The sequence below is a fragment of the Salvelinus alpinus genome, chromosome 11 (assembly GCF_045679555.1).
Source record: "Salvelinus alpinus chromosome 11, SLU_Salpinus.1, whole genome shotgun sequence".
NCBI classification, from domain to species: Eukaryota; Metazoa; Chordata; class Actinopteri; order Salmoniformes; family Salmonidae; genus Salvelinus; species Salvelinus alpinus.
Genome location: NC_092096.1, coordinates 22,352,976 through 22,380,381, shown reverse-complemented (window position 1 = coordinate 22,380,381; position 27,406 = coordinate 22,352,976). Strand labels below are relative to the sequence as shown.

Genomic DNA, 27,406 nt, shown 5'->3' with positions numbered 1-27,406 from the left:
TCTCTTTCGCCATCCGGCTTGGATTCTCTGTCGACACGACCACGTCTGAGCAGACCCCCTCCGTCTGAGCAGACCACCCCCCCGGGCTACTAACTTTAAACGCCGCGTGCTAGCTTAGTGGAGGCCTCCCTGCTCCATCTACGGCTGCCCCCTGGACACTATGATCACTTGGCTACATAGCTGATGCATGCTTGACTGTCCATTAATTCACGGTACTCCATTCTGTTTATTTGTGTTTTATCTGTCGGCTCTGTGCTTTAACTCAGGATCTGTGTGTAGTTAATCCGACCCTCTCTGCGTAGTCGTCGCCATTTTTACCTGTTGTTGCTGTGTTAGACTAGCACCCTGTTATTGCTGCTGTTATCTTACCTGTTGTTTTAGCTAGCTCTCCCAATCAAGACCTGCAATCACTTTATGCCTTATTGTATGTCTCTCTCATATATCAATATGCCTTCCATACTGTTGTTCAGGCTAGTTATCATTATCATTGTTTTGGTTTGCAATGGACCCTGTAGTTCCACTCTCCGTACCTCTGTTACCTCCTTTGTCCCACCCCCCACACATGCGGTGACCTCACCCATTGAGACCAGCATGTCCAGAGATACAACCTCTCTTATCATCACCCAGTGCCTGGGCTTGCCTCCGCTGTACCCGCGCCCCACCATACCCCTGTCTGCACATTATGCCCAGAATCTATTCTACCACGCCCATAAATCTGCTCCTTTTATTCTTTGTCCCCAACGCTCTAGGCGACCAGTTTTGATAGCCTTTAGCCGCACCCTCATCCTACTACTCCTCTGTTCCTCGGGTGATGTGGAGGTAAACCCAGGCCCTGCATGTCCCCAGTCACCCTCATTTGTTGACTTCTGTGATCGAAAAAGCCTTGGCCTCATGCATGTCAACATCAGAAGCCTCCTCCCTAAGTTTGCCTTACTCACCGCTTTAGCACACTCTGCCAACCCTGATGTCCTTGCCGTGTCCGAATCCTGGCTTAGGAAGGCCACCAAAAATTCTGAGATTTCCATACCCAACTATAACACTTTCCGTCAAGATAGAACTGCCAAAGGGGGAGGAGTTGCAATCTACTGCAGAGATAGCCTGCAAAGTTCTGTCATACTTTCCAGGTCTATGCCCAAACAGTTCGAACTTCTAATTTTAAAAATTAATCTCTCCAGAAATAAGTCTCTCACTGTTGCCGCCTGCTACCGACCCCCCTCAGCTCCCAGCTGTGCCCTGGACACCATCTGTGAATTGATCGCTCCCCATCTAGCTTCAGAGTTTGTTCTGTTAGGTGACCTAAACTGGGATATGCTTAACACCCCGGCAGTCCTACAATCCAAGCTTGATGCCCTCAATCTCACACAAATCATCAAGGAACCCACCAGGTACAACCCTAAATCCGTAAACATGGGCACCCTAATAGACATTATCCTGACCAACGTGCCCTCCAAATACACCTCTGCTGTCTTCAATCAAGATCTCAGCGATCACTGCCTCATTGCCTGTATCCGCCACGGGTCCGCGGTCAAACGACCACCCCTCATCACTGTCAAACGCTCCCTAAAACACTTCTGCGAGCAGGCCTTTCTAATCGACCTGGCCCGGGTACCCTGGAAGGATATTGACCTCATCCCGTCAGTTGAGGATGCCTGGTCATTCTTTAAATGTTACTTCCTCACCATATTAGACAAGCATGCTCCGTTCAAAAAATGCAGAACCAAGAACAGATATAGCCCTTGGTTCACTCCAGACCTGACTGCCCTCGACCAGCACAAAAACATCCTGTGGCGAACTGCAATAGCATCGAAGAGCCCCCGCGATATGCAACTGTTCAGGGAAGTCAGGAACCAATACACGCAGTCAGTCAGGAAAGCAAAGGCCAGCTTTTTCAAGCAGAAATTTGCATCCTGTAGCTCTAACTCCAAAAAGTTCTGGGATACTGTAAAGTCCATGGAGAACAAGAGCACCTCCTCCCAGCTGCCCACTGCACTGAGGCTAGGTAACACGGTCACCACCGATAAATCCGTGATAATTGAAGACTTCAACAAGCATTTCTCAACGGCTGGCCATGCCTTCCTCCTGGCGACTCCAACCTTGGCCAACAGCCCCGCCCCCCCCCGCTGCTACTCGCCCAAGCCTCCCCAGCTTCTCCTTTACCCAAATCCAGATAGCAGATGTTCTGAAAGAGCTGGAAAACCTGGACCCATACAAATCAGCTGGGCTTGACAATCTGGACCCCCTATTTCTGAAACTGTCCGCCGCCATTGTCGCACCCCCTATCACCAGCCTGTTCAACCTCTCCTTTGTATCATCTGAGATCCCCAAGGATTGGAAAGCTGCCGCGGTCATCCCCCTCTTCAAAGGGGGAGACACCCTGGACCCAAACTGTTACAGACCTATATCCATCCTGCCCTGCCTATCTAAGGTCTTCGAAAGCCAAGTCAACAAACAGATCACTGACCATCTCGAATCCCACCGTACCTTCTCCGCTGTGCAATCCGGTTTCCGAGCCGGTCATGGGTGCACCTCAGCCACGCTCAAGGTACTAAACGATATCATAACCGCCATCGATAAAAGACATTACTGTCTTCATCGACCTGGCCAAGGCTTTCGACTCTGTCAATCACCATATTCTTATCGGCAGACTCAGTAGCCTCGGTTCTTCTAATGACTGCCTTGCCTGGTTCACCAACTACTTTGCAGACAGAGTTCAGTGTGTCAAATCGGAGGGCATGTTGTCCGGTCCTCTGGCAGTCTCTATGGGGGTACCACAGGGTTCAATTCTCGGGCCGACTCTTTTCTCTGTATACATCAATGATGTTGCTCTTGCTGCGGGCGATTCCCTGATCCACCTCTACGCAGACGACACCATTCTATATACTTCCGGCCCTTCCTTGGACACTGTGCTATCTAACCTCCAAACGAGCTTCAATGCCATACAACACTCCTTCCATGGCCTACAACTGCTCTTAAACGCTAGTAAAACCAAATGCATGCTTTTCAACCGTTCGCTGCCTGCACCCGCACGCCCGACTAGCATCACCACCCTGGACGGTTCCGACCTAGAATATGTGGACATCTATAAGTACCTAGGTGTCTGGCTAGACTGCAAACTCTCCTTCCAGACTCATATCAAACATCTCCAATCCAAAATCAAATCAAGAATCGGCTTTCTATTCCGCAACAAAGCCTCCTTCACTCACGCCGCCAAACTTACCATAGTAAAACTGACTATCCTACCGATCCTCGACTTCGGCGATGTCATCTACAAAATAGCTTCCAATACTCTACTCAGCAAACTGGATGCAGTTTATCACAGTGCCATTCGTTTTGTTACTAAAGCACCTTATACGACCCACCACTGCGACCTGTATGCCCTAGTCGGCTGGCCCTCGCTACATGTTTGTCGTCAGACCCACTGGCTCCAGGTCATCTACAAGGCTATGCTAGGTAAAGTGCCGCCTTATCTCAGTTCACTGGTCACGATGGCTACACCCACCCGCAACACGCGCTCCAGCAGGTGTATCTCACTGATCATCCCTAAAGCCAAAACCTCATTTGGACGCCTTTCCTTCCAGTTCTCTGCTGCCTGCGACTGGAACGAATTGCAAAAATCTCTGAAGTTGGAGACTTTTATCTCCCTCAACAACTTTAAAAATCTGCTATCCGAGCAGCTAACCGATCGCTGCAGCTGTACATAGTCCATCGGTATATAGCCCACCCAATTTACCTACCTCACCCCCCCATACTGCTTTTATTTATTTACTTTTCTGCTCTTTTGCACACCAGTATCTCTACTTGCACATGATCATCTGATGATTTATCACTCCAGTGTTAATCTGCTAAATTGTAATTATTCGATTTATTGCCTACCTCTAATGCCTTTTGCACACATTGTATATAGATTCTCTTTTTTTCTACCATGTTATTGACTTGTTTATTGTTTACTCCATGTGTAACTCTGTGTTGTTGTCTGTTCTCACTGCTATGCTTTATCTTGGCCAGGTCGCAGTTGCAAATGAGAACTTGTTCTCAACTAGCCTACCTGGTTAAATAAAGGTGAAATAAAAAAAATAAAAAAATAAAAAGTGTTCATGCTTGTTTTATTCAAACTGAACACTATAACAAAAATAAACACGAGAATAACCGAAACAGTCCTGTAAGGTGAAAACACTAAACAGAAATTAACTACCCACAAAAACCATGTGGGAAAAAGCTACCTAAGTATGGTTCCAACACGAAACAGTTTACAACGATAGACAGCTGTCCCTGATTGAGAACCATACCGGCCAAAACAAAGAAATACAAAACATAGAAAAAATAACATAGAATGCCCACCCAAATCACACCCTGACCAAACCAAAATAGAGACATAAAAAGCTCTCTACGGTCAGGGCGTGACAATATCTGAATCCCCAGTCATGTGAAATCCATAGATTAGGGCCTAATGAATTTATTTCAATTGACTGATTTCCTTATATGAACTGTAACTCAGTAAAATCTTGATAATCGTTGCACGGTGCGTTAATATATTTTTAAAATATTATTACCTTCATTAGTCCTCTTCCTCTAAGAAAGTGAAATATAGCCCTAGACACCACCACCTACACTCATTAAAAACACACTGCCCCATTCCACTACTTTGACCCTATCTGCTCGTGCACCATGCCAACGGCCTGGGAGGACAGGACACCACACATCAACACACCGTGTAACTCTTCTGAAGTCAAATTTCGTATAGCCAAATACATCGCTGCAGCTACCACCACAACATCTATTTTCTGTGATTTACGTTTCATTTCTGCGGTACAGTTGATAACCATTGATATGAACGCTAAGAAGCCAACCTTACTGAAGCATAAATCACTCGTTGGCCTATCCCTCTGTGCTGGCACAAATCTACTACTCGCCTCCTTCCTACACACTGCTGCGACATGACCATAAACCCAAGATTAACAGCTCCTAATGTGACTTCCTTGATTGAGAATGTGTTTATTAATGCGGCTTCTTCAGTTACTGTAGTTGAGTTAACCTAGTGAATGTTACTGCCACCCATTGACCTGGAGTGAAAACACACACACACACACACACACACACACACACACACACACACACACACACACACACACACACACACACACACACACACACACACACACACACACACACACACACACACACACACACACACACACACACACACACACACAAACTAGTGCATCCACTTCTTTGTTAACAATAGTCCTAGATCGCACATTGTTTAATTATGATATCTTAGAACATTTTAACAGGATGATTTAATCATATTGAATTTCGCCCAAATACAAATCCAGTCACTGCTCTTGAAACATTTAAACTACAAATACCAATTGCTTCAACACAGATTTTTGCTACCATTCATACTTTATACACTATAACGCTTGTTGTATCCCCATTAATTTCAAAGATGGAATGCAGTCTTCAACATTCTTAACTGAAATCGCTGCCACAGAACTTACAGGTTGTTGAAACTAAAACATTTTGAGAGCTTAAGAACACATTCTATGGCTTATAATGTTATAGTACTCATTCTAGCCTACAATACTACTCCATTATAGCCCATTATAATAACTCCACACCTACAAACCACCCAAAAACAACTCACTTTAACTAACACATAGCCAATGACCCATAGCCAACCCTATTACTACCACTACTACTTTTAATTCACAACCTTCAATACTTCCCTGTGTTAAATGCTGAGGAGAAATCTGTGAACATGATATGCATATGAGTTTTACTGCCCTCCAAATGCACGTACACCAGATGTAAGAGCTAGAGCACAGCTGTCAAACTCATTCCACGGAGGGCCGAGTGTCTGTGGGTTTTCGCTCCACCCTTGTACTTGATTGATGAATTAAGGTCACTGATTAGTAAGGAACTCCCATCACCTGGTTGTCTAGGTCTTAACTGAAAGGAAAAAACAAAAACCAGCAGACACTAGGCCCTCCATGGAATGAGTTTGACACCCCTGAGCTAGAGGTTGGCATCATCTGTTCCCCTCTCTGACCGGTATGCAAATTGGAGGGGGTCAAGAAGGTGACTGGTGGTGTTGATGATGTATGTCTTGATGATCTTTTCAATAGATTTAATCAAGATAGAGGTAAGAGAGACAGGTCTGCAGTCATTTGATGCAGATGGATGAGAGGTTTTTGAGATAGGTATAACAATCCGGGCGGGGATCGATACATTGCTTCGCTTTGAAGGGGGCTTTTGCCATATTCTTAATGCCCGTCCAGGCAGAGTCTCTCTGTGACATTATCTGTTGCCCCTTATCCTTGTACTGGAGAGTCTCTCTGACATTATCTGTTGCCCCTTATCCTTGTACTGTAGAGTCTCCCTGTGACATTATCTGTTGCCCCTTATCCTTGTACTGTAGAGTCTCCCTGTGACATTATCTGTTGCACCTTATCCTTGTACTGGAGAGTCTCCCTGTGACATTATCTGTTGCACCTTATCCTTGTACTGGAGAGTCTCCCTGTGACATTATCTGTTGCACCTTATCCTTGTACAGGCATCTCACCTTTTTAATCTCTTTGTTCACCTCTCTCTGTACCTGTCACGTTCTGACCATAGTTCTTGTGTGTTTTGCTTGTTTTAGTGTTGGTCAGGACGTGAGCTGGGTGGGCATTCTATGTTGTGTGTCTACTTTGTCTGTTTCTATGTTTGGCCTAATATGGTTCTCAATCAGAGGCAGGTGTTTTGTGTTGTCTCTGATTGGGAATCATATATACAGTGGGGAGAACAAGTATTTGATACACTGCCGATTTTGCAGATTTTCCTACTTAAAAAGCATGTAGAGGTCTGTAATTTTTATCATAGGTACACTTCAACTGTGAGAGACGGAATCTAAAACAAAAATCCCGAAAATCACATTGTATGATTTTTAAGTAATTAATTAGCATTTTATTGCATGACATAAGTATTTGATACATCAGAAAAGCAGAACTTAATATTTGGTACAGAATCGTTTGTTTGCAATTACAGAGATCATACGTTTCCTGTAGTTCTTGACCAGGTTTGCACACACTGCAGCAGGGATTTTGGCCCACTCCTCCATACAGACCTTCTCCAGATCCTTCAGGTTTCGGGGCTGTCGCTGGGCAATACGGACTTTCAGCTCCCTCCAAAGATTTTCTATTGGGTTCATGTCTGGAGACTGGCTAGGCCACTCCAGGACCTTGAGATACTTCTTACGGAGCCACTCCTTAGTTGCCCTGGCTGTGTGTTTCGGGTCGTTGTCATACTGGAAGACCCAGCCACGACCCATCATCAATGCTCTTACTGAGGGAAGGAGGTTGTTGGCTAAGATCTCGCAATACATGGCCCCATCCATCCTCCCCTCAATACGGTGCAGTCGTCCTGTCCCCTTTGCAGAAAAGCATCCCCAAAGAATGATGTTTCCACCTCCATGCTTCACGGTTGGGATGGTGTTCTTGGGGTTGTACTCATCCTTCTTCTTCCTCCAAACACGGCGAGTGGAGTTTAGACCAAAAAGCTCTATTTTTGAATCATCAGACCACATGACCTTCTCCCATTCCTCCTCTGGATCATCCAGATGGTCATTGGCAAACTTCAGACGGGCCTGGACATGCGCCTGCTTGAGCAGGGGGACCTTGTGTGCGCTGCAGGATTTTAATCCATGACGGCGTAGTGTGTTACTAATGGTTTTCTTTGAGACTGTGGTCCCAGCTCTCTTCAGGTCATTGACCAGGTCCTGCCGTGTAGTTCTGGGCTGATCCCTCACCTTCCTCATGATCATTGATGCCCCACGAGGTGAGATCTTGCATGGAGCCCCAGACCGAGGGTGATTGACCATCATCTTGAACTTCTTCTATTTTCTTCTATTTTCTAATAATTGCGCCAACAGTTGTTGCCTTCTCACCAAGCTGCTTGCCTATTGTCCTGTAGCCCATCCCAGCCTTGTGCAGGTCTACAATTTTATCCCTGATGTCCTTACACAGCTCTCTGGTCTTGGCCATTGTGGAGAGGTTGGAGTCTGTTTGATTGAGTGTGTGGACAGGTGTCTTTTATACAGGTAACGAGTTCAAACAGGTGCAGTTAATACAGGAAATGAGTGGAGAACAGGAGGGCTTCTTAAAGAAAAACTAACAGGTCTGTGAGAGCCGGAATTCTTACTGGTTGGTAGGTGATCAAATACTTATGTCATGCAATAAAATGCAAATGAATTACTTAAAAATCATACAATGTGATTTTCTGGATTTTTGTTTTAGATTCCGTCTCTCACAGTTGAAGTGTACCTATGATAAAAATTACAGACCTCTACATGCTTTGTAAGTAGGAAAACCTGCAAAATCGGCAGTGTATCAAATACTTGTTCTCCCCACTGTAGGTGGCTTGTTTTGTGTTGGGGTTTGTGGGTGGTTGTTTCCTGTCTTTGTGTTTTTGCTGCACCAGCTAGGGCTGTATCGGTTTGCCACATGTTATTTTGTATCGTGTTTATCGTTTTATTAAACATGTTGAGCACTGGCTATGCTGCGTGTTGGTCCGATCCCTGTTACACCCTCTCTTCTTGTGGAGAGGGAAGGCTGCCGTTACAGTACCTCTTTTCTTTCGAGTGGATTTCCTGAGGCAAACACTCGTTTCTTCTTGTTAAGCACCAACAATTTGTTCACTGCTCAATGCAAATGCACAAAGAAAGACTCATCTGGGTCTAAACTTCAAATTCCAATGTGTCAAGTCAACATAACAGGTAACAAGGTAATGCTCTTTAGTATTTATGCTTCTCTCTTAATATTTGCTATGTTGTGACTATTAAGATCTGTACATTGTTTAAAGGTGACAGGCAAAAGTTTAACATAAATACATTATAATATTGAATTTCATTTATTTCGCTACAAACATGTACATTGTTTTCCCAGAGGATAGCACTTAATAGCATTAAAACATTTAGCTAATTTACATATTTTGCTCATGGTAGTTTACATAAATTAAACTGTTAATTGAATTTCAAGTATACAAGTTAGCTTTGGATGAATTTCAGTCATATGAGCTGAAATTTAAAAAAAACAATGAATTGAGGTTGATTGCTCTTACAACCCAAAAATAGTCTCCTAATCAGACCCAGGTTCAAATTTGGGGTATTTCAATAACTTTCAAAGACATTTTGAAGTAAGTATTTACTTAAATACAAGTAGTTGAATATTGGAATGTATTTGGGAATAAACTTCAAAAGCATTTTTCTGCATTTGAAAATATTGAAATATAAAAATATTGAGATACTCTATGCATTTGAACCTGCTTTCTGTTTGTTCCTAGAGTATTTGGAAGAATGTGTTTGGAAATTATATTTGAAAATTGTTTTCAGATAGTAGTGTCACGCCCTAACCTTGGAGATCCTTTTTATGTCTATTTTGGTTGGTCAGGGCGTGAGTTTGGGTGGGCATTCAATGTCTGGTGTTCTATGTACTTTGTATTTTTTTATATTTCTGTGTTTGGCCTGGTATGGTTCCCAATCAGAGGCAGCTGTCTATCGTTGTCTCTGAGAATCATACTTAGGTAGCCTGTTCCCACCTGTGTTTGTGGGTTGTTTTCTGTCTCTGTCTGCACCAGACAGAACTGTTTCGTGTTGGTCTAATTTTGTTATTTTGTTTTAGTGTTCTGAGTTAAAATAAATATTAACATGGACACTTACAACGCTGCGTTTTGGTCCACTCCTTCTTCCACCAACAGCCGTTACAAGTAAGCTATTTGTAGGAAATGTTAAGAGGTAGCGAATTTTGACCAACTCATATTCACACATAAAATACGTTTTTTTAAATATAAATACGCATATATTTGTACCCAGGTCTGCTCCTGATAATTCCATACATTGCAATGTAATATTTAGTTCCCAAAGTGTCACAGTACTCTATGAGGAACTGACATTTGTTTGAATTTAGATAATCATTTGAACTAACCATGAACATGTAAATATAACGGTATAATGTTTCGTTCTTTGAATCTGTGCTATTGTCTAAAATGTAGGTTCAGGTCTCTCACTCTATCATATTTTAAACAACTTGTAGAAAATACACTTTATGACAATGTGACCATCCTGTGTCACTTTACTTGGACTAAGAAAATACACTTTGAGACTGTCAAGAAGCATTATGACCATAATCATATACGCCAGATGGGCCTGTCACGTACATGCCCTTATATCAGTTATCTGTCAGAGGGTGTCTTGTCCTGCTTCTGCTCTTGCATTCATCCCAGTCATCAGAAACAGAGCATTGGGGTAAGTGCATGTCTGACATAATGTTGTGCGCAATTACAATGATAATTTAATATGGTCAATTTAAAAAAATACTGTTGACACATAGGCTATGGTGTAATGGAATGTTTTGCCTTGTGTGGTAGGTTTTGTGGGTTTTGAAACTTGTGTCATAACCACCCATAAAATATTGTAATATGTCACAACAGGTCTAAACATATGGAACAGTGTTATGAGCATATGACAAGTTATGTCAGATGTTATGACATAGTATGACATGATTATGACCGTGTTATGACACTAGGTGTCAAGTAGTGTTACCGCATATTCATATATTTCCCCTTTCTGTAATACATGATTTCCAGTGTTTTGTTTCTGATACTCGAGTTGATGGTGTAGTAGTTATTGTTACATATAGAGACAGATATGACACTAATGAGCAAGACAGGTGTACATTAGACCACAAGAAAAGAATAGCAGACTTGAGGTAATGGCCACAGGCTGGAGGGAACAGGAAACCAAGACATAACAGACATAATGGCTTAGGGTATAGAGGAAAAGGCGTCACTTAAAGTGCATTGTCTAATGTATAGGACAGGAAAGCAAGGCCATGAGTGCAAAGGATAGCTGGACATACCGAGGTCAGAGGGAGACAAAGGAGGGTGCCACCCAAATGACCAACAGATGGACTATAGGCATAATACATACACTGCTCAAAAAAATAAAGGGAACACTTAAACAACACAATGTAACTCCAAGTCAATCACACTTCTGTGAAATCAAACTGTCCACTTAGGAAGCAACACTGATTGACAATACATTTCACATGCTGTTGTGCAAATGGAATAGACAAAAGGAGGAAATTATAGGCAATTAGCAAGACACTCCCAATAAAAGAGTGATTCTGCAGGTGGTGACCACACACCACTTCTCAATTCCTATGCTTCCTGGCTGATGATTTGGTCACTTGAATGCTGGCGGTGCTCTCACTAGTGGTAGCATGAGACGGAGTCTACAACCCACACAAGTGGCTCAGGTAGTGCAGCTCATCCAGGATGGCACATCAATGCGAGCTGTGGCAAGAAGGTTTGCTGTGTCTGTCAGCGTAGTGTCCAGAGCATGGAGGCGCTACCAGGAGACAGGCCAGTACATCAGGAGACGTGGAGGAGGCCGTAGGAGGGCAACAACCCAGCAGCAGGACCGCTACCTCCGCCTTTGTGCAAGGAGTAGCACTGCCAGAGCCCTGCAAAATGACCTCCAGTACTCTGAGACAGTGTGTGTTCCGCGGACAATCTAGGCTTCTGATATATTTGTTTTAAAAGCCTATATTGAATTCACAAGTGTTATATTTCTGAGACGATTCTCCACGACAATGGTCACTTGCCTCGATGCTGTATGTTATGGATTAAACTCACATCTGTTGATAGTGTTTGATGCCAGACTGGAGATACAAGGACCGAGGACACTGATTATTATTGTATTGTCGGAACACTGTGATTCTGTAGCAATGTCACTTACTTTTGTTTGGGCTTCCCACAAGCTTCTGGGGCTGATGTTTACAGAACAGTTGTCTGCTGAATAGGATATAAGGCCAGTTAGACATTTTCTCTGGTTCTGTGCTGGAAGTATCTCCCTGTTGCAACTTGTAATATACTGGATAGATTTTGTTGCCTTTATCTATGACTGTTTTGTTCACCTGTCAATTCTTCTTACGAGTACCATCCACTTATACTCCCCTACTTTTCTCATCAGCACTTCAATTCCACCACTCAAATGACAGCCCAGTCTTCAAAGACAGTTCTGTCCCTGGACTCTGAGGCAGTGTTCTCACTCAAAGATGGCATCAACTTTAAGAAGAGCCCAGATGATGGCAAGTGCTACATCATATACAAAGAAAATGGAGAGCTGAAGGCCTGCAAGAGCCAATGCAAACACCAAGGAGGCCTGTTCATCAAAGACATAGAGGACTTAGATGGAAGGTAAGTAGACTTAAAGGGGAAGTTCAGGACTCTACAACTAAAGGTAGCTGGAGTTTGTAGCGGCTGTTTAGAGAATACCGAACCATGGATTACAGTTTCTCCTGGCCCATAGATTACTTTCAGGCTGAGGAACCATCTAACATCAAGTTGTAAAATCCTGAACTTCCTCTTTAATACTGAGGCTTAGATATAACATATCTATTCAATGGGACTGAAAGGTTTTTCTGATACAGGACGGTCCAATGTACAAAACACTACTGGAAGCTGAACGTCTCAACTATGCAGTATGTGAACCCTCCCGACAGCTTCACACAGGATGAGCTGGGTAAGTTGAGCTGCCATTTTCTCAAACTGAAAGGTTATTGAATGGCTTTTGAATTAGTCTATTTGCCATTTAAGGTCATATGTAAGGGTATGTCTAATCTTTTGTGTTTTCTGACAACTTGTGTATATTTGTACACATTGTGTGATACTGATCATCAAATGTTACGTCACATGCTTCGTAAACAACAGATGTAGACTAACAGTGAAATGCTTACTTACTGGCTCTTCCCAACAATGCAGAGAGAAAAGACATCATAGAAAGATAATAACAGGAGGAATAAATGAGTAACTAACTTGGTTATATACACGGGGTACCAGTACAGAGTCAATGATAACTTGGTTATAAACATGGGGTACCAGTACTGAGTCGATGTGCAGGGGTATGAGGTAATTGAGGTAGATACAGTGGGGAGAACAAGTATTTGATACACTGCCGATTTTGCAGGTTTTCCTACTTACAAAGCATGTAGAGGTCTGTAATTTTTATCATAGGTACACTTCAACTGTGAGAGACGGAATCTAAAACAAAAATCCAGAAAATCACATTGTATGATTTTTAAGTAATTCATTTGCATTTTATTGCATGACATAAGTATTTGATACACCAGAAAAGCAGAACTTAATATTTGGTACAGAAACCTTTGTTTGCAATTACAGAGATCATACGTTTCCTGTAGTTCTTGACCAGGTTTGCACACACTGCAGCAGGGATTTTGGCCCACTCCTCCATACAGACCTTCTCCAGATCCTTCAGGTTTCTGGGCTGTCGCTGGGCAATACGAACTTTCAGCTTCCTCCAAAGATTTTCTATTGGGTTCAGGTCTGGAGACTGGCTAGGCCACTCCAGGACCTTGAGATGCTTCTTACGGAGCCACTCCTTAGTTGCCCTGGCTGTGTGTTTCGGGTCGTTGTCATGCTGGAAGACCCAGCCACGACCCATCTTCAATGCTCTTACTGAGGGAAGGAGGTTGTTGGCCAAGATCTCGCGATACATGGCCCCATCCATCCTCCCCTCAATACGGTGCAGTCGTCCTGTCCCCTTTGCAGAAAAGCAGCCCCAAAGAATGATGTTTCCACCTCCATGCTTGGGATGGTGTTCTTGTGGTTGTACTCATCCTTCTTCCTCCAAACACGGCGAGTGGAGTTTAGACCAAAAAGCTCTATTTGTGTCATCAGACCACAACCTTCTCCCATTCCTCCTCTGGATCATCCAGATGGTCATTGGAAACTTCAGACGGGCCTGGACATGCGCTGGCTTGAGCAGGGGGACCTTGGGTGTGCTACAGGATTTTAATCCATGACGGCGTAGTGTGTTACTCATGGTTTTCTTTGAGCTTGTTATCCCAGCTCTCTTCAGGTCATTGACCAGGTCCTGCCGTGTAGTTCTGGGCTGATCCCTCACCTTCCTCATGATCATTGATGCCCCACGAGGTGAGATCTTGCATGGAGCCCCAGACCGAGGGTGATTGACCGTCATCTTGAACTTCTTCCATTTTCTAATAATAGCGCCAACTGTTGTTGCCTTCTCACTAAGCTGCTGTCTATTGTCCTGTAGCCCATCCCAGCCTTGTGCAGGTCTACAATTTTATCCCTGATGTCCTTACACAGCTCTCTGGTCTTGGCCATTGTGGAGAGGTTGGAGTCTGAGTGTGTGGACAGGTGTCTTTTATACAGGTAACGAGTTCAAACAGGTGCAGTTAATACAGGTAATGAGTGGAGAACAGGAGGACTTCTTGAAGAAAAACGAACAGGTCTGTGAGAGCCGGAATTTTACTGGTTGGTAGGTGATCAAATACTTATGTCATGCAAAAAAATGCAAATTAATTACTTAAAAATCATACAATGTGATCTTCTGGATTTTTGTTTTAGATTCCGTCTCTCACAGTTGAAGTGTACCTATGATAAAAATTACAGACCTCTACATGCTTTGTAAGTAGGAAAACCTGCAAAATCGACAGTGTATCAAATACTTGTTCTCCCTACTGTATGTACACACAGGTGAGGTAAAGTGACTAGGCAACAGGATAGATAATAAACAGTAACAGCAGCGTATGTGATGAGTCAAAAGAGTTAGTCCAAAAAGGGTCAATGCAGATAGTCCAGGTAGCTATTGGCTAACTAACTATTTAGCAGTCTTATGAAGTGGAGGTAGACGCTGTTCAGCGTCCTGTTGGTTGAGTGCCCAGCTCCAGCTGTCCATTCCTTCGGCCGTCTAAAAATGACATGAGGAACACAATGTAAATAATAAGTCAGATGTTTAATATGTCTATATGTACGGTTGAAGTCAGAAGTTTACATACACTTAGGTTGGAGTAACTAGAACTTGTTTTTCAACCATCGACACATTTCTTGTTAACAAACTATAGTTTTGGCAAGTCAATTAGGATATCTACTTTGTGCAGGACACAATCTTTCCAACAATTGTTTACAGACAGATTGTTTCACTTATAATTCACTGTATCACAATTCTAGTGGGTCAGAAGTTTACATACACTAAGTTGACTGTGCCTTTAAACAGCTTGGGAAATTCCAGAAAATTATGTCATGGCTTTAGAAGCTACTGATAGGTTAATTGACATAATTTGAGTCAATTGGAGGTGCACCTGTGGATGTTTCAAGGCCTACCTTCAAACTCAGTGCCTTGTTGCTTGACATCATGGGGAAATCAAAAGAAATCAGCCAAGACCTCAGAAAAAAAATTGTAGACCTCCACAAGTCAGGTTCATCCTTGGGAGTAATTTCCAAACGGCTGAAGGTACCACGTTCATCTGTATAAACAATAGTACGCAAGTATAAACACCATGGAACCACGCAGCCGTCATACTGCTCAGGAAAATTATCTATATCCACAGTAAAACGAGTCCTATATTGACATAACCTGAAAGGCCGCTCAGCAAGGAAGAAGCAATTGCTCCAACCGCCATAAAAAAGCCAGACTACAGTTTGCAACTGCACATGGGGACAAAGATTGTACTTTTTGGAGAAATGTCCTTTGGTCTGATGAAACAATAATAGAACTGCTTGGCCATAATGACCATCGTTATGTTTGGAGGAAAGGAGGGAGGCTTGCAAGCCGAAGAACAGCATCCCAACTGTGAAGCACGGGTGGCAGCATGTTGTGTGGGAGCTTTGCTGCAGGAGGGACTTGTGCACTTCACAAATAGATGGCATCATGAAGATGGAAAATTATGTGGATATATTGAAGCAACATCTCAAGACATCAGTCAGGAAGTTAAAGCTTGGTCGCAAATGGGTCTTCCAAATGGACAATGACCCCAAGCATACTTCCAAAGTTGTGGCAAAATGGCTTAAGGACAAAAAAGTCAAGGTATTGGAGTGGCCATCACAAAGCCCTGACTGCAATCCTATAGAAAATGTGTGGGCAGAACTGAAAAAGCATGTATGAGCAAGGAGGCCTACAAACCTGACTCAGTTACACAAACTGTCAGGAGAAATGGGCCAAAATTCACCCAACTTATTGTGGGAAGCTTGTGGAAGGCTACCCAAAACATTTGACCCAAGTTAAACATTTTAAAGGCAATGCTATCAAATACTAATTGAGTGTATGTAAACTTCTGACCCACTGGGAATGTGATGAAAGAAATAAAAGCTGAAATAAATCATTCTCTCTACTATTATTGTGACATTTCACATTCTTATAATACAGTGGTGATCCTAACTGACCTAAAACAGGGAATTTTACTGGGATTAAATGTCAGGAATTGTGAAACTGAGTTTAAATGTATTTGGCTAAGGTGTATGTAAACTTCCGACTTCAACTTAAGATAATAAAATAAAAGTAATTAGATTATTCATCGGAAGAGTTTTGACTTTGGCTTGATTTTGCTAACTCAGACGTTGTGATGACGGACGAGGGTGGTCTTCAGCTCGTGGAGGTGATCGTCTGGGAACCCTGGTTGGCAGACCCTCAGGATCCACAGGAACTGCAGGAGGGAGAGGTGACTGTGAGTACAGCGCGTCACACACACCACACACCCACGGCTGGACAGATCTGAGGCCTTTCCCAGTGGGCAAAACTGGTTGCAATTACATTATGACATCTTACATGACGTCATGGTCAGGATGTATACTGGTTGTATAAAGACGTTTTGTTAAGGTCAGAAAAATATGTTTATCTGGTTGTGATTTTGGTCTCGTCATGAAAAAGATGTCTTCACCAGGCTGGTTGAAACTAATCTGGAACACATTCCCATGTTTAGTCACAAATTTGTGACAAGAACACAAACACTAGCTATGATCCAAGGCAGTTAGTAATTACCCGGAGTGAATAAAATATTAGCCTTAAAATGATAACCGAGTTGTGTGTCTATAAAATCTTTGACTGATCTTTGATCTCATCACCATTTTTATAATGTGAGATCTGAGGGTGTGTTCTCACCTGAAAGGCTGCAGTGCCAAGCTTTATAATGTGAGATCTGAGGGTGTGTTCTCACCTGAAAGGCTGCAGTGCAAAACTTAAGCCTGGGACACATAAGGGAGATGGGCAAAGGTTGAAAGCTTTCACCAACCGCCATCCAAGATTCTAGATGACGTATTGGGATAGACCTCCGATCACAGCCATGCCCAAAAACAGTGCAGGACACATTGCTGGGACTCTGAGTGACAGTTGGTCACAGATGACTTTTGACCATCTCTCCTATGTGTTCATTTAAATTCCAGAGACACAGAAACGACAGTCCCAACTCCGACACCTCTGAGTGTTTCCCCATATGGCCGACAGGATATTTATATCAATGTGATTGATGGTCAAACGCGCCGCACGCAAATCTAAAAAGATAGCACGTCGGGCGACAAGATTCTCCGCTCAACTCGACCTTCATGTTCCTCCAGGTGACCTACCTCACCCATGCATGCATGGAGCTCCAGCTAGGGGGGAAGAAGATGATATTCGACCCCTGGCTGACGGGTCCGGCCTTCGCCAGGGGCTGGTGGCTGCTCCACGAGCCCCCTGCTGACTCCATGGAGAGGCTGCGCATGGCCGACCTCATCTACATCAGCCACATGCACTCCGATCACCTCAGGTATGTAGAGATGGTACATGTATGGAATGTGGTACAGGTATGTAGAGATGGTACATGTATGGAATGTGGTACAGGTATGTAGAGATGGTACATGTATGGAATGTGGTACAGGTATGTAGAGATGGTACATGTATGGAATGTGGTACAGGTATGTAGAGATGGTGCCTGTTTGGAATGTGGTACAGGTATGTAGAGATGGTGCCTGTATGGGGTATGGTACAGGTATGTGAGATGGTACCTGTATGGAGTATGGTACAGGTATGTAGAGATGGTGCCTGTATGGGGTATGGTACAGGTATGTGAGATGGTACCTGTATGGTACAGGTATGTAGAGATGGTACAGGTATGTAGAGATGGTGCCTGTATGGTACAGGTATGTAGAGATGGTGTCTGTATGTAGAGAAGGTAACTGTATGGAGTATGGTACAGGTATGTAGAGAAGGTAACTGTATGGAGTATGGTAGAATAAAATGGAATGATATGGGAGAATGGGCTCAGTGAAACTGTAAGGGAATGGATTGAACGTATCAAACACATACTATTCCAACCATTACAATGAGCCCGTCCTCCGCAATCTCCACCCACCAGCCACGACTGATTTCAATGTATTTATAATTTCGGGTCCCACTAAACGAATTATAAAGGCGATTTATAGCATGCATGAAGTTTCTGAAGCACTACACAAATACTTCACAGATCATCTATAAGCGTGTCATATTCTATAAATGGTGTATAAAGGGTGGTGTATAAATGGTGGATGAACTATATGTTTATACACCATTTATAAAGTATGAGATAGTTTTATAGATATGTGAAGCATTTATGTAAGCTATATTGAGCCTTTATAAGTTGTAGTTAGTTTAAAGTGGGACCCTAATTTCAATTCCGGAAATAAGCAGAAATGTTGATTCCAATTTTCCTTATGAGGATGAGCACACAGAAGGCAGGAAGTTAAGATAATTCCTGAAATGTATTTTCAGCTACCCAACCTTGAAATCCCTCTCTGCGACGAGACCCGATGTTCCTATTTATGTAGGCGACACATCAAGGCCAGTGTTCTGGTAAGGGTTCTCTACATAGAGTTGAAGTCGGAAGTTTACATACACTTCGGGTGGAGTCATTAACTTGTTTTTCAACCACTCCACCACAAATATCTTGTTAACAAACTATAGTTTTGGCAAGTCGGTTAGGACATCTACTTTTTGCATGACACAAATAATTTTTCCAACAATTGTTTACAGACAGATTATTTCACTTAGAATTCACTGTATCACAATTCCAGTGGGTCAGAAGTTGACATACACTAAGTTGACTGTGCCTTTAAACAGCATGGAAAATTCTAGAAAATATGTCATGGCTTTAGAAGCTTCTGATAGGCTAATTGACATTTGAGTCAATTGGAGATGTACCTGTGGATGTGTTTCAAGGCCTACCTTAAAACTCAGTGCCTCTTTGCTTGACATCATGGGAAAATCTAAAGAAATCAGCCAAGACCTCAGAAAAAAAAATTGTAGACCTCAAGTCAGGTTCGTCCTTGGGAGCAATTTCCAAACGCATGAAGGTACCACGTTCATCTGTACAAACAATAGTACGCAAGGATAAACACCATGGGACCATGCAGCCGTCATACCGCTCAGGAAGGAGAAGCGTTCTGTCTCCTAGAGATGAACGTATTTGGTGCGCGAAAAGAGAATCAATCCCAGAACAACAGCATAGGACCTTGTGAAGATGCTGGAGGAAACAGGTACAAAAGTATCTATATCCACAGTAAAACGAGTCCTATATCGAAATAAGTTGAAAGGCCGCTCAGCAAGGAAGAAGCCACTGCTCCAAAACCGCCATAAAAAAGACAGACTACGGTTTGCAACTGCACATGGGGACAAAGATTGTACTTTTTGGAGAAATGTCCTCTGGTCTGATGAAACAATAATAGAACTGTTTGGTCATAATGACCATCATTATGTTTGGAGGAAAAAGGGGGAGGCTTGCAAGCCGAAGAACAGCATCCCAACCGTGAAGCATGGGGGTGGCAGCATCATGTTGTGGGGGTGCTTTGCTGCAGGAGGGACTTGTGCACTTCACAAAATAGATGGTATCATGAGGAAAGAATTATGTGGAAATATTGAAGCAACATCTCAAGACATCAGTCAAGATGTTAAAGCTTGGCCGCAAATGGGTCTTCCAAATGGACAATGACCCCAAGCATACTTCCAAAGTTGTGGCAAAATGGCTTAAGAACAACAATGTCAAGGTATTGGAGTGGCCATCACAAAGCCCTGACCTCAATCCTATAGAAAATGTTTGGGCAGAACTGAAAAAGCGTGTGCGAGCAAAGAGGCCTCCAAACCTGACTCAGGTACACCAGCTCTGTCAGGAGGAATGGGCCAAAATTCGCCCAACTTATTGTGGGAAGCTTGTGGAAGGCTACCCAAAATGTTTGACCCAAGTTAAACAATTTAAAGGCAATGTTACCAAATACTAATTGAGTGTATGTAACATCTGACCCACTGGGAATGTGATGAAAGAAAGAAAAAGCTTAAATAAATAATTCTCTACTATTATTCTGACATTTCACATTCTTAAAATAAAGTGGTGATCCTAACTGACCTAAAACAGGGAATTTTTACTGGGATTAAATGTCAGGAATTGTGAAAAACGGAGTTTAAATGCATTTGGCTAAGGTGTATGTAAACTTCCGACTTCAACTGTATATGCCACACTAACATGGTTTTACAACCATAAAACAAATGAGGGTGTCCCCTTAGTGGGTTTATGCTGTCCTCATTTGAATCATGTTACAGGATGCTGGAGAAAAGACAGGTGCAGCTGACAAATATCAACGTAGTTCCCTTCGGCATTTGGCAAAACGTAAGCATTAACAGCTCACTTTGAATGAACAGTTTATACGGTACAAGAACCTCTGTCAAAAGGTTCTTTAATAACCTTCTCCTGTTATCTCCGTCAGATTGATGAGCACCTCAGATTCATGATTCTGAAGGATGAAGTGCACCCCGAAATGGACACCTGTATCATTGTTGAATATAAAGGTTAGTCATCATGTCCTTTGTAAGAGCACATGGTGCTAGCTTCACCAGAGTCCTGGGTTCAATTCCTGCATTCACAGGAAGTCACTTTTCATAAAAGGGTCTGCTAAGTGGTATATACACCGAGTGTACGAAACATTAGGAACACCTTCCTAATATTGAGTTGCACCCCCCTTTGCCATCAGAACAACCTCAATTGGACTCTATTGGCATGGACTCTACAAGGTATCGAAAGCGTTCCACAGTGATGCTGGCCCATGTTGACTCCAATGCTTCCCACAGTTGTGTCAAGTTGGATGGATTTCTTTTGGGTGAACCATTCTTGATACACACGGGAAACTGTTGAGCATGAAAAACTCAGCAGCGCTGCAGTTCATGACGCACTCAAACCGGTGTGCCTGGTACCTACTACCATACCCCGTTCAAAGGCACTTAAATATTTTGTCTTGCCCATTCACCCTCTGAATGACACGCATACACAATCCATGTCTCAAGGGTTAAAAATCCTTCTTTAACCTGTCTCCTCCCCTTCATCTACACTGATTGGAGTGGATTTAACAAGTGACATCAATAAGTGATCATACCCTTCACCTGGATTCACCTGGTCAGTCTATTTCACGGAAAGAGCATGTGTTCCTAATGTTTTGTACAGTCAGTGTACAAGCACAGACAGGTCACACATTCTGACTTTCATCACACCTTATCCACCTACAGATTATACATCCATATAAAGATGGGTTCCATCAGGATAATTAAGCCTCATTATTTTATTGAACGTGCACATCCTGTCTGATTCAGGTCATTGTCAGTTCAGTATTAAAAGTATATGCCAGTGCCACCTGGTAGGCATACAATGCACCTCAAAGCCTTATCTCAACCTTATCTCATTTGACGGGTGCATCTGATCCTGGTTCTCCCACCCAGGTCATATGATCCTCAACACGGTGGACTGCACCAGGCCAAACTACGGCCGACTGCCCCACAATGTAGACCTGATGATGAGCGACTTTGCTGGGGGGGCGTCTGGCTTCCCCATGACCTTCAGTGGAGGAAAATACACAGGTGAGGTGGGCAGGTATACAGCGTCCAAGTGTACAGCCAGACAAATAACAGAGAAATGAATTGCTCCCTTGGGTGTTCCTTGCTATTGCCTGCACATGGAGTGAATCTCAATTGTATTTCCTCTCTCCTTATCTCCTCCTCAAAGCACATCGGAACAGATCTGAGGTTCCTTCCCTCGGATGTTCTCCTCCAATGCATTTTGAGGAGGAGGCAAGACGAGAGGAAGCGAGGAATCAAGGAAACACAACAGATTCACTCATTGACTAGTGTCGGTTTCTCCCTGCAGAGAGCTGGAAAGCCGATTTCATCAAGAATGAAAGGAAGAAGCTCATGAACTACAAGGCCCAGCTGGTAAAGTCCTTGCAGCCCAAGATCTACTGCCCGTTTGCCGGTTACTTTGTGGAAGCACATCCCTCAGACAGGTATCACAAAACGTTTACTCTTTTGTGTAAAAGTTCCGTTCTAGTTCAGGTTAGGTTTTGGCCCCTCTTATTGCTTCAATTTCAGTCACTCAATATAAGTTGCATCCCAACTTGACATTGACAACTGACATAAGTTAACTGACAGGTACATTAAGGAAACTAACACGAAAAACAACGCGGAGATGCTCAATGCCCTGATCAAGAAGAGCGCTCCAGGCATAACAACATGGACACCAAAGCCAGGCGCTGTGCTCGATCTGGCCCTGGCTCTGATGAGCCCCAGCCGGTAGGATTGCTCATCAATCAGCAAATTGTGTGTCCATGTCTGTCATATCAGTCCATACTCCATAGAAATGCCAACAATCATCACAAATCACATTTTGGTGGTTGATGTTTCCCTCTGTTGTCAATACCATTATTACCTCACATCCCTACATTGTCTACCATTATTACCTCACTTCCCTACATTGTCTACCATTATTGCATTACTTCCTTACATTGTCTACCATTATTGCATTACTTCCTTACATTGTCTACCATTATTGCATTACTTCCTTACATTGTCTACCATTATTACCTCACTTCCCTACATTGTCTACCATTATTGCATTACTTCCTTACATTGTCTACCATTATTGCATTACTTCCTTACATTGTCTACCATTATTACCTCACTTCCCTACATTGTCTGCCACTATTACATCACAACCTTACATTGTCCGCCATTATTACCCCACTTCCTTACATTGTCTACCATTATGTTCTCTTTCTACATTCTGTTTTTTCCTACATTATTTCATTCATTTTTAATGTTGTAACCCAGGGAACATGCACTTTAAATCATGTATGACTTGACTATAACCACAGGAAAGCCATCACCGACCCTCCGTCCGGGACAAACATCTATAAGGACAGTTGGGACTTTGATTTGTACGTGGATGAACTGAACAGGGCCATCACCGCTGAGATATTTAAACATAAAAGCTGGATCCAATTTTATTACATCTGAGCAGGGTTTAAAAACTACAATCTAGTTGTCCAGGTAAATATTGTTGTCCATATAAAAGTCCTCACAGCTCTTAGTGCTCTACTGCACATCTACAAGCTGACTCCTGGGGTGGATTCATTAGTCACTGACTGTTGCAAAACGTTTTTCAACAGAAATCGATTACCGTTTAGTCATGGAGCCAAACGGAAGCCTGAATTTGTCCAATATAAACTTTTCTTCATTACAAAATGTTTTCCGTTTGTACTAAACGGTTTAGACAACTTTATGCAACAGTCTGCAATTTAGGAATACACTCCTGGTTACTCCTGACTCGCTTTCAGTAGGCAGTAAAACATACAAGGACATTTATAATTATTATTGGACAATCTATCAATCGACAATCTCCATTTTAAAATGTTTTGTACCGACTGAACGCGACCCCTTTCATTCACTTCCTCTCTCTCTCTGTAGATCTCTGGAATGTTTAAAACATGTACGGATGCTCTCACGGACACAGACTAAGCCTATTCCTGAATAAAAAATGGAGAATCTCTATCAAATTTTTTGGGGGGGTCCAGGACTAGGCTTAATCTATGTCCAGGAAACTGCCCTTGGAGCAGCTGATTTTGGCTGCTTGGATTGCCAGATGGGAAGGGTTGACACTTTAGGGACTATGACCCTTGGTTCCATTGTTCCAGGCATGTTCAATCAATTTGAAAAATAAAAATACATTTTTAACCCAAATCTAGTGGGTTCGAGGGTTGAAATTAGAACAAGTCTTTTCCAATTCTTTTCCAATTCTTCTCATTCTTATGCTACTTTTTAGATTCTAGTAATTCTTTAGATTCTGTTTATTGATTCTGGTTATTCTGGTTATTCATATTCTAGTTATATGGTATTTATCATAACTGCAGATAAGTGAATAACACAAATTGTTTGAATTCCAACTAAACGTAGCCTAACTGTTTGTAATATGTATTTAAGGTCATTGAGACAGATGAGGACTTCATTCCGATAGACAATGGCTACAACTATCTGGTGGACTTCATGGATCTCTCCTTCCCTACTCAGAGGCCTGCTAGAGAGCACCCTTATGAGGAGGTGAGCATGGCTACAACACCTGCTCACCTGTATATTATTAAGTACACTGCACTCCACTTGAGAGGGATCAAAACAAACATTGTGGAGCAGGAACATAGCATGTTACAAATCTGTCATAAGGGTGGCAGGTAGCCTAACAGTTACGAGCACTGGGCCAGTTACCGACAGGTTGAGGTTGAAATCCCTGAGCTTACTATGTGAAAAATCTTTTGATGTTTCCTTGAGCAAGGCACTTACAGTGCATTCGGAAAGTATTCAGACCCCTGACTTTTTCCACATTTTGTTATGTTACAGCCTTATTCTAAAATGGATTAAATAAAATACATCCTCATCAGTCTACACAATACCCCATAATGACAAAGCGAAAATAGGTTTTTAGATTATTTTTGCAAATGTAAAGAAATGATCAAATACTTTTTTTACATAAGTATTCAGACCCTTTGCTATGAGACTCGAAATTGAGCTCAGGTGCATCCTGTTTCCATTGATCATCCTTGAGATGTTTCTACAACTTGACTGGAGTCCACCGGTTGTAAATTCAATTGATTGGACATGATTTGGAAAGGCACAGACCTGTCTATATAAGGGTCCACAGTTGACAGTGCATGTCAAACCAAAACCAAGCCATGAGGTCAAAGGAATTGTCCATAGAGCTCCGAGACAGGATTATGTTGAGGCACAGATCTGGAGAAGGGTACCAGAAATGATCTGCACCATTGTAGTCTTCCTAGAACACAGTGGCCTCCAACATTCTTAAATGGAAGACATTTGGAACCACCAAGACTCTTCCTGTAGCTGGCCGCCCGGCTAAACTGAGGATTCGGAGGAGAAGGGCCTTGGTCAGGGAGGTGACCAAGAACCCGAAAGTCACTCTGACAGAACTCCAGAGTTCCTCTGTGGAGATGGGAGAACCTTCCAGAAGGACAACGATCTCGGCAGCACTCCACCAATCAGGCCTTTATGGTAAAGTGGCCAGACGGAAGCCACTCCTCAGTAAAACGCACATGTCAAAAGGCACCTAAAGGACTCTCAGACCATGACAAACAAGATTCTCCGGTCTGATGAAACCAAGATTGAACTCTTCGGCCTGAATGCCAAGCGTCACGTCTGGAGGAAACCTGGCTTTGGGACAAGTCTCTGAATGTCCTTGAGAGGCCCAGCCAAAGCCCGGACTTGAACCCGATCGAACATCTCTGAAGAGACCTGAAAATAGCTGTGCAGCTACGATCCCCATCCAACCTGACAGAGCTTGAGAGGATCTGCAGAGAAGAATGGGAGAAACTCCCCAAATACAGGTGTGCCAAGCTTGTAGTATCATACCCAAGAAGACTCAGGGCTGTAATCGCTGCCAAAGGTGCTTCAATAAAGTAAAGGGTCTGAATACTTATGTAAATGTGATATATATTTTTTAATGCAATACATTTACAAAAATTTCAAAAAGCTGTTTTTGCTTTGTCATTATGGGGTATTGTGTGTAGATGAGGTTTAAAAAAAAATCAATATTAGAATAAGGCTGTAACGTAACAAAATGTGGAAAAAGTCAAGCGGTCTGGATACTTTCCGAATGCACTGTAACCCTAATTGCTACTGTAAGTTGCTCTGGATAAGTGTCTGATGAGTGTCTGGTAAAATTGTAAATAAGAATAAACTTTTCCCTGGATTCATGTCATTCTCATGAGGTGAACGCTGTTCACAGACACAAAGATATGGCAATCTGCTATGCATAACTGTGTTGTTTTTGGCAGATTTCAGTTGAAGATAATTGTTGCTGGATTAAATGCAGTGCTTGATAAGTACAGTGCCTTCAGTATTGGTTTGGGGATGCTTTGCTGGCTCAGGACCTGGACGACTTGCCTTAATAGAAAGAACCATGAATTCTGCTCTGTATCAGAGAATTCTACAGTAGAATGTCAGGACATCCGCCAGTGAGCTGAAGCACAGCTCATGCAGCAAGACAATGATACAAAACACACAATCGAGTCTACATGAAAGTGGCTAAAAAGCAACACATTTGAAGTTTTTGAATGGCCTAGTCAAAGTCCAGACCTAATCCCAATTGAAATGTTGCGGCAGGACTTGAAACGAGCAGTTCATGCTTGAAAACCCATAAATGTTGCTGAGTTAAAGCAGTTCTGCATGCAAGAGTGGGCCAAAATTCCTCCACAGCAATGTGAGAGACTGATCAACAACTACAGGAAGCATTTGGTTGTGGTCATTGCAGCTAAAGGTGGCACAACCAGTTATTGAGTGTAAGGTACTTACTTTTTCACACAGGGGAATTAGGTGTTGCATAGCTTTGTTATTTAAATAAATAAAATAAATATAATTTTTTTGTTATTTCTAAACTTTAGGTTCCTTTTATCTAATATTAGGTTTGGTTGAAGAACTGATAACATTCAGAATCAAAAATATGATCAGAATCAGAAAGGGAGCAAATACTTCTTCACGGTACATGGGTAACAGGCTGACTACACCGCTCGCGTCACGTGTGCGAGTGTTGCAAAATACATTTAGAAATCTATATTATTCAATTATTGGACCCACACTGCTCGCACGCGCCAACGAGCGTCTGCGTTGCTGTCACGTTCCTGACCTGTTTTCTGTTAGTTTTGTATGTTTTGTTGGTCAGGACGTGAGTTTGGGTGGGCATTTCTATGTTTTGTGTTTCTATGTTTAGGTCTATTGTAATCAGCCTTATATGGTTCTCAATCAGAGACAGGTGTTTGACGTTGTCTTCTGATTGAGAACCATATATAGGTTAGCTGTTCACACTGTTTGTTTGTGGGTGGTTGTCTCCTGTGTCTGTGTTTGTTTGCACCATACAGGACTGTTTCGTTCGTTCGTCATTTTGTTTGTAGTAAGTACTTGTTCGTTCGTTCTGCGTGTTTTATGTCAGTTCATCGTTCTAGTCTGTCTACATTCGTTTTGTTATTTTGTAATCATTTCAAGTATAGTTCGTTTTTGTTCTTGTTTAATAAAATTCATTATGGCATTTCAACGCGCTGCACCTTGGTCGAATCACTACTCCTCCTCTTCGTATGAAGAGGAGGAGGAACGTCGTTACAGAACCACCCACCCATCCAGAACCAAGCAGCGTAATGTCGAGCAGAGGAACCAGGACTCGTGGACTTGGGAGGACGTTTTAAATGGAAAGGGTTGCTACACATGGGAGGAGATCCTGGCTGGAAG

General features: G+C 42.7%; 1 protein-coding gene across 2 annotated transcripts; it reads left to right on the top strand.

The window, feature by feature from the left end:
- The first annotated feature begins 8,540 nt into the window (after positions 1 to 8,540).
- On the top strand, positions 8,541 to 24,413 carry LOC139533759 (cytidine monophosphate-N-acetylneuraminic acid hydroxylase-like). 2 transcript variants are annotated; one of them, XM_071332103.1, is made up of 13 exons: positions 8,541 to 8,760; positions 12,008 to 12,234; positions 12,468 to 12,559; positions 16,414 to 16,523; positions 17,410 to 17,600; positions 18,581 to 18,661; positions 20,402 to 20,468; positions 20,566 to 20,647; positions 21,569 to 21,706; positions 21,993 to 22,128; positions 22,274 to 22,414; positions 22,996 to 23,170; positions 24,101 to 24,412. In XM_071332103.1, exons 1-12 carry the CDS (start codon positions 8,731 to 8,733, stop codon positions 23,135 to 23,137), a joined length of 1,437 nt encoding a protein of 478 aa, XP_071188204.1. In that variant the 5' UTR covers positions 8,541 to 8,730; the 3' UTR covers positions 23,138 to 23,170; positions 24,101 to 24,412. The 2 variants fall into 2 exon arrangements, with proteins under 2 accessions (XP_071188204.1, XP_071188205.1); XM_071332104.1 differs by lacking the exons at positions 22,274 to 22,414; positions 22,996 to 23,170 and having other exon boundaries at positions 24,101 to 24,413.
- Positions 24,414 to 27,406: the final 2,993 nt, after the last annotated feature.

Bases quoted from the DNA above. Each gene is read 5' to 3' on its own strand.
- LOC139533759 (XM_071332103.1), top strand. From the start codon at position 8,731: ATGTGTCAAGTCAACATAACAGGTAACAAG. The intron at 18,662-20,401 runs GTAAGGGTTCTC...ATCATGTTACAG, and splicing joins ACATCAAGGCCAGTGTTCTG to GATGCTGGAGAAAAGACAGG. The intron at 20,648-21,568 runs GTTAGTCATCAT...TCTCCCACCCAG, and splicing joins TATCATTGTTGAATATAAAG to GTCATATGATCCTCAACACG.